This window comes from Chenopodium album, chromosome 17 (assembly GCF_948465745.1).
Source record: "Chenopodium album chromosome 17, dcCheAlbu1.1, whole genome shotgun sequence".
NCBI classification, from domain to species: domain Eukaryota; kingdom Viridiplantae; phylum Streptophyta; class Magnoliopsida; order Caryophyllales; family Amaranthaceae; genus Chenopodium; species Chenopodium album.
The window spans coordinates 41,820,107-41,834,345 of record NC_137850.1 but is presented as its reverse complement, the minus strand read 5'-3'; the positions used below and the strand labels follow the sequence as shown (position 1 = coordinate 41,834,345).

Below are 14,239 nucleotides of genomic sequence, written 5' to 3'. Positions count from 1 at the left end.
AAAAATAATAAAAACAATACTAATACTAATAATAATAATAATAATAATAACAATACTAATAACAATACTAATAATAATAACAACAAATACAAAACAATAACAATATTAATGATAATAAAAAATTATAACAACAACTACAAAACAATTTATAAGACCATAACGTTAATTAATAAATAAATAATAATAATAATAACAATAACAACAATAATAATAATAATAATAATAATAATAATAATAATATTAATAATATTAATATTAATATTAAAATTATATTTCTACTAATTAATAATAACAATATTAATAATATTAATATTAATATTAAAATTATATTTCTACTAATTAATAATAACAATATCAACAACAACAACAACAATAAAAATAACAGCAACAACAACAATAATAATATCAACTACAACAACAACAATAATATCAACATATTACTAATAATAATAATAATAATAATGAAACAAAAAATAAACATATTACTAATAATCATATTAATACAACAAAATTACATTAATTATCAAATACTAAATCACAACAATAATCACAAGACCACGAAAAAAAAAAAAAAAAAAACTTAATAAACGTACTTAAAAAAAAAAAAAAAAAAAAAAAAAAAAAAAAATAAATAAAATTATAGGGACATCCGCCTAAAATTTCCGGATGTCCCTAGGTACATCCGCTTGAAATTTCCGGATGTTCCTTGGTACATCCGGAAATTTTAGGCGGATGTACCTAGGATATCCGGAAATTTTAGGCGGATGTCCTAATTACCGAAAATAAAAATAAAAAAAAAAAAACTTACAGAATGATCCGACACATTCTCCGGCGTACGTATGTTCCACTCGCCGTCCATGACCCAAAACCCGTCGGCAAATTTAACGATTTTTGAAAATAGAAAATTTAGGTGGTCGTGGGGACCGATTTGGTTGCAAGGTCGTGGGGACCGATTTTGGGAAGCTCGGGACAACAATGTCGTGAAGTAAGGGGACCGTTTCATGTATTGTGTCCAAATGGGGAACAAGGTCCTTTTTATAACCCAAATTGCATAAAGGGCATAGTGGTCCATTCAAGTCAAAAAGGGAGCGTTACCTGGTAAAATGGGAGCGACAAATAGCAGTTGAGGTTTTAGTTGGTTTGTTTGTTTGTTTGAATGAAGGGGATTGGCATTTCTTGCATAATTGCAGATAGGGATAATTTGGACTATTTGAATTAGGGCAATTTTGGAAAGATATAACTAGTTGGATATTGGATTGGATGGAGTGGATCGGTTAGGTATTCTTTTGAGTGATGATTACACTATTCTAACGGAGATTGATTTTTATGGTATAGCAAAGATGTTTTAAAAGAGTATTCGAAATTTTTTCTGACAAAACTAAGAATGATGATTTTAGCATAAAAACGCTTTGAGCTTTTATTTTTTGGTAAAGAGTTTCACTTAGTAAGTTAGTAGCTAGTAAAAGAAGAGAAAAGTAGTTTGAGGAAATGATACCTATTCAATATTGTGACTCTCTATTAAGTTCTCCCTTCAATTCTTTCTTACTCAACCATGTTTTCAATTCCACCTAAGTGATCTAACTTATCATATTAACATCATTGTTAGATAATTGCAAAAGAAATTCTTTAACATGTTTCTACCTAAATTTAATCTCCTGTTGTTTAAGGTTTGACACGTCAATATTAAAAAGAGGCGAGACACAAGATGAGACATATGATTCTCAAAATTAAAAGGAAAAATTGACAAGAATAATCCCAACTTTGCCTCATCCGCCCAAAATAGTCCCAACTTTGGATTATTTTGTAATAATCCAAACTTTGATATGAATTTACTTTCAATAGTCCAAAGTGACTAGTAACTTGTTGAGAAGGTAATTTTTTTTTTTTTAAAAAAAAATGTAATTTACACATGTGACAATATGATTGGTCAAAATATGTTATTAGTAAAGCTAAATGTCGCCTTCGAATATCTAACTAACGCCCGCAAAATAAACTAAAATTACAAATTTACCCTTTTTTAATCAAAAAAAATTACCCCCTTAATTTACCCCCCTCTTCATACTACCCACCACTACCACCTCTTCATACTAACCACCACCACCACCACCTCCTCCTCCTCTTTTAACCACCAACTCCTTACCTCCGGTTTCACGATCTACACAGCCGCGGTAATGACGAGTAAGGACAAAGGGAAGTCGGTCGCTGGCGGAGAAAATGTTTGTTTTTATTTATTTATTTTCTGAATTCGCGGCAAACGCCTAGATTTTTCGCACGTTCTAGGCTCAAACGCCTAGTTCGTGCGAACAACCGTGTGGTTGTATGAAAAATCTGGGCGTTTGAGGTGAAACGTCTAGTTTTTTAAAATACCCTAGGCTAAAACGCCTAGTTTTTTCGAATAGCCTAGGATGTTTCGAAAAAAACTAGGCGTTTCAGCCTAGGTTATTCGAAAATTCTAGGCGTTTCATGGGTTTCGAATTTTTTTAAAAAAATTATCGCGACGTACCGATTCCGTACGATTCGACGAGCCTTTGGCGAGCGTCTAAGGTTGTGTTTCTGGTATTTCGTCGTTGTCCATAAGATCTAACGACTTTGATTTTGCAAAATTTTAAAAAAATTTGTTTGATTTTGAAACTCACGGTGGTTGGGGTGCTTGTTCGATGAGCGTTAGTGGTCGTTGACCACTAGAGAGAACGGTGAAAAGTTTTGTGTACAGTAAAAGTGTGAAATTGAGGTAAAATTAATTATTTTTATAATCATTATTATAAGGATAAATACGTTTTTTTATTTTGCGGGCGTTAGTTAGATATTCGAGGGCGATATTTAACAACCCCTTTTTCTTTAGGCTGATCATTAATATAAAAGATAGCAGATCATCAGTATTTATTAACAATTAACTAATTATTTTAAAACTAACTATTTAAAAAATAATTTTAAGAAAAATCACCACCAGCCACTCTCCCTACCCTTCACCACCGCCGGCATCCGCCCAAGCCCAGCCTGCCCCTAGATTCTTCCCCGCTGCAACCCTAACCCTCCCTTTCTCCGCAACTGCATTTTGCAACCAATTAATCCCCACTCGTAAGTTGCAAACCCCTTCTGCAACCACGCACGAAATCGGAAAAGGGTGGAGGTTTCGGTGGCTCAGGGTCGCGGCTCGCGGGCAAGGTGAGGGTTCGCACTCCTCGCAGTTAGGGCCGTTGTAGTTGGCAAGGGTAAGGGTTTCGAATAGGTTCTTTAATTTGGTTGGCGAAATGGATTCGAGGTAGAGAAGGGGGTATCGAGAGAGGTGGTGGTGTTGCCGGCGCGGAAGGGGATCGGCGAGGGTGGAGGCGGACTGGCTGGACGGTGGCATGGGCTGGGTGGGTAAGACCGTAAGGTGGTTGAGACTCTAGCAAGATGATTTTTAAGCTAATTAATTTACTAGATTAGCTCCCGCGCGATACACGGATATCATGAAAGGAAAAAATAAAAAAAAAGTTTTTTAAATAATATTCCATAAAAAAATCATAAGATATTAAGGTAAACAGTTGTCAAAAGGCTTATTAAAAAAATTGTGAAGAGTTTAACGTACAATATTAAGTATTAAAATATTTTATAGTCAATATTTAATTTATTTTTTTTTTTAAAAAAATGTAAAAGATAAAAAAAAAAATTTAGGCGGGAAAATTTTGAAAGAGAAGTTGACACGTGTACAATTTGGATAAATGAATGATGTCAGCGGTTGTTCTTTCAGTATTAGTTATATATATTTTTTTAAAAAAAATTCTGAATTTTTTTTATTATTTTTAATTTTTTTTAACCAATCATATGCTAACACATGTCAGATAACTTACTATAACAAGTTAAATAACTGGTTGGGACCACTAGAAGCAAATCAATATTAGAGTTCGGATTATTAAAAAATAATTCAAAGTTGGGATTATTTTGGGTGAATGAGCAAAGTTGGGATTATTCTTGTAAATTTTTCCAAAGTAAAAATTTTGAATAGCAGTCATAGGTTTATATTTACTTTTCCAATATACTTTGTATTCCCTAAGAAACAATTTTACAACTTACAATTGTTGGCTCGTTGCATGACAAAAGCTCCAAAACTTTAAGTAGAAGAATACTAACATGTGTTTTATAATTCATGTAAAGTCAAATGTTACAATTAATTTGAGACAGATGAAGTATCTTAAATTACTTTATATCTTTGTAGCTATGGTACAAGACAATACTCTGTAACATGCATACATGAAGTGAAGCCGCAATACACTAAAATTCGATTTAAATAAAGTAAATATTCTAATAATCATATAGTAGAAGTGTAGAACAACCAATCTCATTAGCTACAAGCCTAGAAACCAATCCCCAAAAAAAAACTTATGTAAAAAACCAAATGAAATTTCAAAAAAAAAATTACATAATCTTATTGGATAACAGGCTTATAGCCGAAAACTTATCATAGAATATCTGCAAACCAAACTATACTGTATGCCGTCAAACTATATTCTTCAATCAACCATCCACTGTTTTTTGTTTACAGGTCAGAACAGAACTCAGAAGTCCATCCTCATGAATTTTATGAAGCATGTACTGAACAAAGTTTCGAAGTTATGGTAGAGTCCTTCAGCGGAAGCATTCGATCCCCAACCTCGATACCAAGAAGCTGCATACTTCATCCATCTCCATAGGAATAGTGTAATGACCAAGCCTGCATTATGACCAAACATTAGTCCTCTACAATTGAAAAGATAAACAAGGCAAAAGCCGGTATAACAGATGGACTGCAGGTGATTAATAGTTGTTGTTGCAGAAGAAATTGAGGCTTGTACATACCCATCAAAGTTTTTGAATGTGAGATTTCGAAATCCAGCTGAAGTCAAGGCTTGAGCAGACTTCTCACCAAATCTGTATGCAACTACTTCATCAGCTGCAAGAGCAAAATGGTGATGTTAGCAATGGTATGTAACTGTCAGCAATGTTAATAGTGCTTTATGCATCATTTGCTATGACTGATCAAAATACGATTAAAGGATGAGGCAAATCGATGTTCATTAAACACTTATCACCTCAAAGAAAATGCAACATCATACAAGAATTATCATACTTATCATGTGAAGTTTAGAATGATAATGGTTAAGTGTATAGCCGAGTTATTAACACATTGTTTATATTATCAAACAGAGTAAAATGGCGCGATTGCTTGTCTCTGAACTGAAGTATGAAGGAGAAGAGGTACAGAAGGACTTACATTTTCCATGACAGAGGAAAATTGGCAAGGACGCGGCCCTCCTTGCAGCATCATTTGAACCTCCCATCTTGTTTCTCAAACTCCTGAAACAATGAACATCAAGTGAGAAACAAAAATTTGTTTTTAATAAGAACAATGAAAACACATTAGTTGCATGCTCAGGAAATCTTTAGTATACCTTGCACCTGGAAGCCAACCACTAAGTCCAACTATTGCCCTCAAATTGATTGGATAAAAGTTTCCATTCGCGTATTTCCCTACAGCGAAGCAGGATGCTGAGTAGAGACCAACAGCAGCACCCATACTGAATCCTCCAATTCCAAGTTTAACTGTTTAGAAAAGCAAGAAATCATCAGACTGTCAATTTAACAGCAGGTGTAAAATGAAACTCTCAAACATTTGTATTCTATTCTTGTTGGGTTTCACTAGTATATGAAAAAACTCAGCTGTTAAAAACTTAATGTATGTAATAAGGTTTTATCATATTATTGCTACATTTATTTTTGCAGTGCAAAAGTTCAGACTGATACCATCAGCAGGCTCTGTTGACAATAGATTTGCAATATGTGACGCCGAGGCATCCAATCCCTCAAGATCGTCTTGACTATCCTCTGAAATCTCCGTTACATCAAACCCTATTATACATACAGAGAAGGAACTTAGATCAGCTTTCCTCACAAAAGTAAAATACTAGAAAAAAACAAAAGTAATTAAGTAATATAGGCGAATCATAACATGAAAATTTTTCAGGAAATAAAGATAGCTGGCTTACATGCTGTGCATGTAAATCCACCAAGTAATGCCACAGGGCGAGTTGGAGCCGTTGGACATATAAATTTAACCTGCATCACAATGCATATTTGTATCAGCAAAGAGTTGTACAACGCCTCAGCAACATTCGACCCTCAAAAATAATAGCAGAAGATATGAAACCGCGTTTTGGTATAAAGCAAGGATGCTTACATTTGGAAGAGGAAGAGATTCCAAGAGCTGACAAGCACTGCGAGAAAACCAATTGCACAAGAATAAGAAGGTATTGCAGAAGAATGTTCAAAGTTTTTAATTCCATAATTTGACTTGGCACTTCAATAGATTATAAAAGATGCTACTAACATGATGTATTGTAAAATGTATAAATTAACAATATCATCAAAAGATAATTAAAGACATGGAAAAAGACTCAAACCTCCAAAGGCGAAAAAAGGGAAAAGAAAAAAGGAATACAGCTATAGCTCTAGATGAAGGTGGACTAATTTGGAATGATCTACTAGGAACTGCTATTAGCAAGTGTGTTATAGGCATGAGTTATGAATATAAGTTCGATACCAAAAACGTTTTTCATTACCTCTCTCACTCAATGATGTAAGAGAATCAGTGTAAAGCAGTCCACTATGCAAGCGATATGTATTAAAAGGATTCGAAAGTTGTCAAGGACTCAAAAGAGACATGAAAAGGAACGAATAAAGCTCGAACAACAATCATGGAAAACAGATTGCAAGAAAAGCAAAACTTAGCAAGAATTAAGGCTAACTCATGATGCCAGTAACAGCAATGAGGAAAACAGGACTTAGGCTCAAATTACAATGTTTCGAACTCTAAGATTAATATTGTGTAATTGAACAATGTCATGATTCATGAGTTATAGCGTAATAAATCTTTTTCCAAACAACGCGCCACAATTAGTGATTTCCAACATCATTTCTAGTCATTAGACTCATTACAACAAATGAACATGCACACAAGAGATAAACAAGAGAGAATGAGGACCTTGATCCATTATCACCAAGTCCATGTAGCCAAACAATTGTAGCAAGGTGCCTCCCTCGAGGCCTAACTACATGTGTCCTCCCAAACTCGAACGTTCTCCTTGCGCCTCTTGCACCTAACAATAATACAATCCATAGCAAATGAGCTCAAAAATTCAATGTCAAAACACACAACAATTAACAACACCACAACTCCAATGCCTCCCTCTTAGAAGACTCCCATATATAGTGGAGTTAACAGGTCCAGATGTACGCAATCTTATCACTACACGTCTACACATATGCATCAAACACACTTTGAACACGAAAAACGAACTCACCAGACCCAGTTGAGTAATTTGAATAGCTCATATTGAAGTTGCAACAAAGTTTACTAGCAAAACACCCTATTAGCAAATATATGTAATAAAAGTGAAAGGAAAATACAATGAAAAAAAAACCCAAGTATGATGGCCTATTTATATCAAAAAATAAAGTGGGAGAATATATGAATATACAATAAATCAATGAAAAATAGTATAGGTGTGTGTAAACTTGTAAACAAGCTGAACTTTGTGCCTAAATAAAAAGGAGAGGTATACATGAAAAGATATTGACAAAAGCTGGAAATCTTTTTTGGAAAGAGAATCAAAAACCATTACCATTCCAAGAGCACATTAATTTAATGTCTCTGCTAATTCAGAGGACTCTGCTGTTTTTTTTTTTTTTTTTTTTTTTGGACTGCAGTTTCTTGCAGTTGGGTGAGAATCTAATACTTCTGGGGACTGTTCATTAAAAAAAAAAAAAAAAAAAGAGCCAACAGTGTAATCAAACTTCGTTCGGCTAATACTTGTGTACAACGGATTACGTGTTTACAGGTGTCATTTAATTTGATGTATACAATATGTTTGCAGGTGACATATATGTTTAGTCACCTAAATCACATAAAAGTCATCGTTACATAGGGTTTACCGGCTACCCGGCTTTTCATACTTGATTACTTGTTTAGTAGAAGGTGTTGCTTTCAATTTTTTTGGTTTCAAGATTACTGAATTATTGGTTTATTAAACATCCGGAACTCAAAATTAGTCATACTTTATGGTAAAGGGGCTCATAAATTGAACAAGAGAGCTTAGCTTTTAGATTCACCTTTTGACTCTAAGTAAATTGTTCATCATCCAAGAGGTTAATACAGTTGGACACGAGTACACGACAGAGCCATGCAAGTCCACCTGTCATGACAGCAAGCTTCGCTCAAATAAGCTGTATGTAGAACAAGCTAAGAAATTATTGTGTCATATCAGGCTCACGCAGATTGTTTAAATAGAGCTTATGCACAACTCAACCCACTTGTTATATTATATCGTGTTGTGCCAGTAAACATTTTTTTTTTCCATTTTATAACAGTTAAACATAATAATCAAAAACAATTAGAGATATGATTATTTTAAAATTTCTAATGAAAAGGCATGCAGGACGCAAAAAATCAAGAAGGTCCTTTACATAATTTGAAAATGGGTTCAATTTATTTCTTTAACAACACGGTTGATTGATGCCCATTAAAGAGGTTCGATTTTTGAGTTCACAATGAAAGAATATCAATTTTAAATTTGCAAAAGCAGAAAAAGAAAAAAAGTAGTGGAAATTAGTAAAGACAAGAATAGTTTTGAGATATTGGCGCTTTAAATATCTTTGTGTAGCAATTTATTAAAGTACAAATTTACACTTTCTTCAAACATGCACATGAGAACACACGTGCGTTATGTTACAGAGTATTTTGATATCTGAGTTAATCGAAGTTTTAGGCATTTGAGGTTAAAACATGATTTTATTTTTGTATTATTCCTCATATATGCTTAATATTTTGCAACGATATCATATTATTTACGTATTGAGGATGCCTACGTTGATCTTCTATTACTTTCATAGATGTACTTGTTTCAGTTGAGAAAAATACAAAGATTATTCAATTTGCTCCATTCCATAATGAAACCTCACATGTACTACTCAGGCTCAAAAAAAATAAAAATAAAATTACCATGATATAATTAAAGTTTAGATAATAGATTAAACATGCATAATTATATATAATCTTGTTGAATTTATAACAATTTTAATGTTCTTTTTTTTTTTTTTTAATCAATTTTTCATAATTTTTACTAATATATTATTGAAAATAATTAAGGATCATATGTGTGCATTGAAATTTGAAGACCAAGCAAACTGCAAATATAATAGCTTTTTTTTTTTTTTTTGGCATTAAATATAATAGCATTTTAGGAACAAAGTGAGTACTAACTTTTTTTTTTTTTTTAATAAGAAACTATACGTAAACAATATTCCTTTTTCATCTATTTTATTGACTCAAACCTCTTTATAATAGTTGTTAAGCAATAATATTTTTTTTCAATTCTTTTTAAAATTTAAATAACCTTTCAATTTTCCATAGGTTTCCAAGTACCTTCGTCTATTGATGCCTATAAGAAACAACTCAATGCACCGTCCATTGTACAAATTATTCTTTTTGTCATCCACACAAAACTTGTTTATATAAATTAATTAGTTATTGCATACTCAATCTCCACTTATAAATTTATAATTGCAAATATGATTAATTATGTAACAAATTATCTACTACATCAACATTAATTTAACAACTATAACAATATAATATACTCTCCACGTATAATTACTATATGTTTTTTTTGGAGTCTAGCTAGTAAAGCTTAAAGCTAACTTTAATTTTTATGTGAATTCGTTGACTTTTGAATGTAATTAATTTTGTACTTAATAATATTGAATTATGTACCCCGTTGAAATTTTAGCATCACATATTAGCATCTAAGAACCTTTATTAATAAGTCAACATTACGACATTTTTTCCTTTCTTTAGGAGAAAAAGAGTAGAAATTTAGGTTAGGCTTTTTTAAATTGTCAACTTTGCACCCTACCTTATTATGAAAGAATATCTTTACTACAAAATATATGCATGTAACCTAAGTTAATAGTGTTTTTTATGATAATATCATATTATATATTGTTGTCATAAAGTTGTGGGCAAGTGGTATATATATATATATATATATATATATATATATATATATATATATATATATATATATATATATATATATATATATATATATATATATATATATATATATATATATTAATCATATACATCTAGGTAACGTTTATTCCTAGCTTGTGTCTATTCTCACTTTATTAGTTGATTCGAAAATTAATTTTCACTAGTTAGTTAATAGAGGAATAAGCTACATACATGAGAGTGAGAACAAATTCCTTAACTATCATACGATAGTCATATACCAATAAATACTCTTTAAACTTTACTTTAAAAGTATCATACTTTGTATTAGCTTTTGTGATGTATCAGACTAGTGATATACTATACGTGCATCCGAGAGGGCGAGAGTATGCACATTACGTGTGTGATTATGTGAATGGCTTGGAAAGAAACATGGCATGCGCCTTTCACACTCATTGTGTGTCTTGTACATTTGAATAATATAAGAGCCTAAACAATTGTCAATACCATAACATGTACTTGTATGGTTTATAAGATATGTGCATATATAGCAAGATTAGCATGACTAACAAGTCATAAAAGAAAAAAATATAGTATGACTCTAAAAATTAACTATATTTTACTTGAAAAGACATTTCCTTAAGATATAAAATGTTTTATATATATATATGTATGTATGTATGTGTGTGTGTGTGTGTGTGTTTGTCTACATATGAAGATGAAATTATCGAAATCAATTATATTGATTGGTCATCGAATTTTTAATAAGACAGCTTACATAAGAGCTTGTTGTAGTTTATCAAATGATAAACAAATTTTATTTATCGAATGACATTTTCATAAATAAATTAATAGATTTATCCAAATATCAACTGTGTCGCTGTAAAAGTTGTTGATCTATTTACAAAATTTATTTGATAAACTTGTGTTTTCTGCTTATATTATGCTAAGCACAAATGCACAATTGCAAAAGTATACTGTAATTCCTTCTGATTAAAGTTCCAAAAAAGTGATTGCATATTTGCATGGAAGTACAACTTTCCAATAATTTAAGTGAAAAGAATGGAGTTTAGCAAAAGAATTTAGCAATAGTGAAATGAAAAAAAAAAAAAAAAAAAAGATCCCGACTTTTATTGTTCTACCATTGTATTTGTACCATAAGTAGCATAATTAGTTAATGAAAAGAAAAGGGATTATAATTAACTAATTTGTAACCATTAACCATCGACCTTTTGGATCTATTGAGACATGTTTTTGAATAATAAATCACACGAATCTTACTTGGTTTTTGTGAAAAGAGAATTTGATTCATGCTATGGACGGCTGATTTTTTTATACATAATATTTATACAAGGAGTATTTTTTAAGCATATAATAATATATAAATAGAGTTTATCGCTCGGATATTTTATCCATTTGCCCTCCAGTCTAAAAAAATTAAAAAGTTTTAATTATGGGGATCAAATTTAGAGTTTGAACTCATACAAGTTTCTTTACTTAATGCTCTCTTACTTAAGTAAAGTGTAATTTTTTAAAAAAAAATAATGAGGAAAGGTACTTAGAATAAAGTAGAAAACTCTCCAAAAATAGAGTAATTTTATCTGATGTTACTATTTAATTATTGACAATAAAGCCTTAGCCCTCCTATTAATAGATAAAAATTATATTCATTGATAATTTAATTAACACCAATGCCTTAGGCTATTTAAAAGGTTATTCTAATTTGAGCTTTATAAGGTTTGGCATGATCAAGTATGATATGAGTTTTTTAATTTAAAAGACTGTTTTAGTTTAAGTTATTGTTGTTGTATCTTTATAAGTGTGTATCCGGTGTATTTTTTGATCTGGTCTAGTTTGATTTTTATAAAAATAATAATACAAATAAAGTTGAAACCATGATACCATAGTTAACTTTAAAAGAAGAAATTACTTCAATTCTCCCGTTTTTTTTAAAGTGTTATACTTACCAAATGCGACCATTTTTTTAAAGTGTTACACTTTCGTTCATTTTCAGCAACAACTATATTTCAATTTTATACAGTACTTCATAACAAGGATATGCTCTCTTGATCTTGAATGATGTGTTTTCATGTTTTGGCCGGTATGTATTTTTGCAAGGTCTAGCCTAGCCTCATATGACCAGATTTAAATCTTTCTGATTTGATCTTTTAAATCATCTAGTGTATTTTGAATCACTAATTTTATATGGTGGTGTGGTCTAGTCTCTTTCTAATCTTGTCTAATATGGTTTGAATTTTTCTTATTTAGTTTTATATTGTCTAATTTTCACAAATAATAATCCGAAGTTAATAATAGGAACTCGTGGAGAGGATAGACAAAACCTAGGACACCCAGAAAAATTACTATTCCGTACGAAGTATTTTACTCCATTAGTGCTCTCTCAAGTCAGATTAACTGTTTAACTTAACCCATTATACATTCCTCAAAATAAAAATAAAGCATATAAGACAAGTAAAATGAGACGTGAGAGGTAATCATACAGTTCGTGTTTCATAAACAGTTCAATAATTTGAGAAGTCATTTCAATTGTCATAGTCACAAACTCACAACTGTGAACCAAACTAAAAAAAAGAGAGTACTTGACATGTATAGAATAAATAGGTGTGGGCGTGTGGCTGTCCATCAAACGAAGATAGAAAAAAGGACCGAAACCCTTTTTTCTAATTTTTGTACGGAGTATTTTTTTGCGTTACAATTGTCCATACTCCATAAGACAATAATATAATAAGTCTTCTTCAATTCATTCGTAAACCAAACTTTTTGAATGCTAGCTAATTCACACATAGAATTTCAAGAAAAAGAAAGGTAAATAAAAGAATATGCTAGCTAATAATTTGATATATATTTCTGTCCATCAATTTTTGGATTTGTATGTTTTTTTTCAAGCTTCTTTTTCCATTTTAGTGTACAACGGTTCATTTAGAATCAATACACAGATATTATTCCCCACTTTTTTTACTGTAATATACAACGACTAATTAATATTCATATGATAGAAAGTTCATATGAAGGTGAACCCTATACGAGTTTTCATGATAGAAAGTTCTTCGAAAAGTTTTGTAAATAAGAAAATAAGTGAATAAATAATAACGGTAATGGAAATTTATTATATGTGAAGTATTGCTATATGTCTATTTTTTGTTTGTATAAAAAACAAAACCCGCCAAAAAAAATTACTCGTAAAACAAAACACATATGTCTTCAATTGCAAATTATATGATTACAAATTATTGTTTGTTGATCTACTATGGAATTAGGGACTGTTCTGATTATTGAATTGAGCTGAACTGAACTGAACTGAACTGAATTAAATAGAGCTGAATTAAAATTAAAACTGAACTGAACTGATTGGAGCTGAACTGAACTAAACTGAATTGAAATTAAGCTGAAGAGAACATGCCCTTAGTAATTAGAAAATATATTTTTGATTCATAATATATATAAGAAATCCAAACATTAATCATTTGGCTTATACACTAGGTATAGATTTTGGTTACATCTTATGTTGAAATGTTCAATTTATTGGATGATACACAATAATAGTACCCCTCAAAATTTTTGGAGCATAATTTATTGTCATTGAATGTTATGTAAAACCTGTATGGCTATACCTAATGAATATATAAATAAATCACTATTAAAAGTTACAATATTTTTCCTATCAGACGGCTTAACAGATCTAGAAATGACCATATAAAATCCCATTCATAATAAGACCATCTTAGCTAAAAAATAGTTAACAATATTTTAGGTCATATTTTAAAAAATAAAAAATTTACTTTTCAAAAAAAATTCTTACAAAAAGTCAATCATAAGCGTTTTTTTTTTTTTTTTTTGACAACTTTTCTAAATTTAACTACGTTTTTTCTTATATGTATATAGTTTTAACCATGTTGGTTGTAGATCTTTCACCAAAAATTGACACGAAGAGAGAAGTAGAAGGGCGAAAGAGCAAAAATTATGGAAAAAAACAAAATGTTGGATCCTTTCTAATAATTAATCTAATGGAGATGGATGCTCAAATAATCTTATGAGAATAAAATGTATGTGTAGATTCTGAACAATAATATGGTTGCCTCCTTGATAAATATCATGCATGGGAACAACTTGAAGACTACATAGAAAGAGACAAGAAATAGTGACATTTTCCAAGTAGTTGAGACTTTTTTTTTCTTAGCAACAAATTCAAAC

General features: G+C 30.9%; 1 protein-coding gene across 1 annotated transcript; it reads right to left on the bottom strand.

The window, feature by feature from the left end:
- Positions 1–4,384: 4,384 nt before the first annotated feature.
- LOC145588013 (uncharacterized) lies at positions 4,385–7,422 on the bottom strand. Its single transcript, XM_081644649.1, has 9 exons — positions 7,320–7,422; positions 7,001–7,115; positions 6,197–6,233; positions 6,006–6,075; positions 5,764–5,868; positions 5,412–5,562; positions 5,234–5,316; positions 4,819–4,912; positions 4,385–4,693 (listed from the first exon to the last, which is right to left on the bottom strand). The coding sequence occupies exons 1-9, from the start codon at positions 7,348–7,350 to the stop codon at positions 4,609–4,611; spliced, it is 771 nt and encodes a 256-aa protein (XP_081500775.1). The 5' UTR covers positions 7,351–7,422; the 3' UTR covers positions 4,385–4,608.
- Between the last annotated feature and the right edge of the window lie 6,817 nt (positions 7,423–14,239).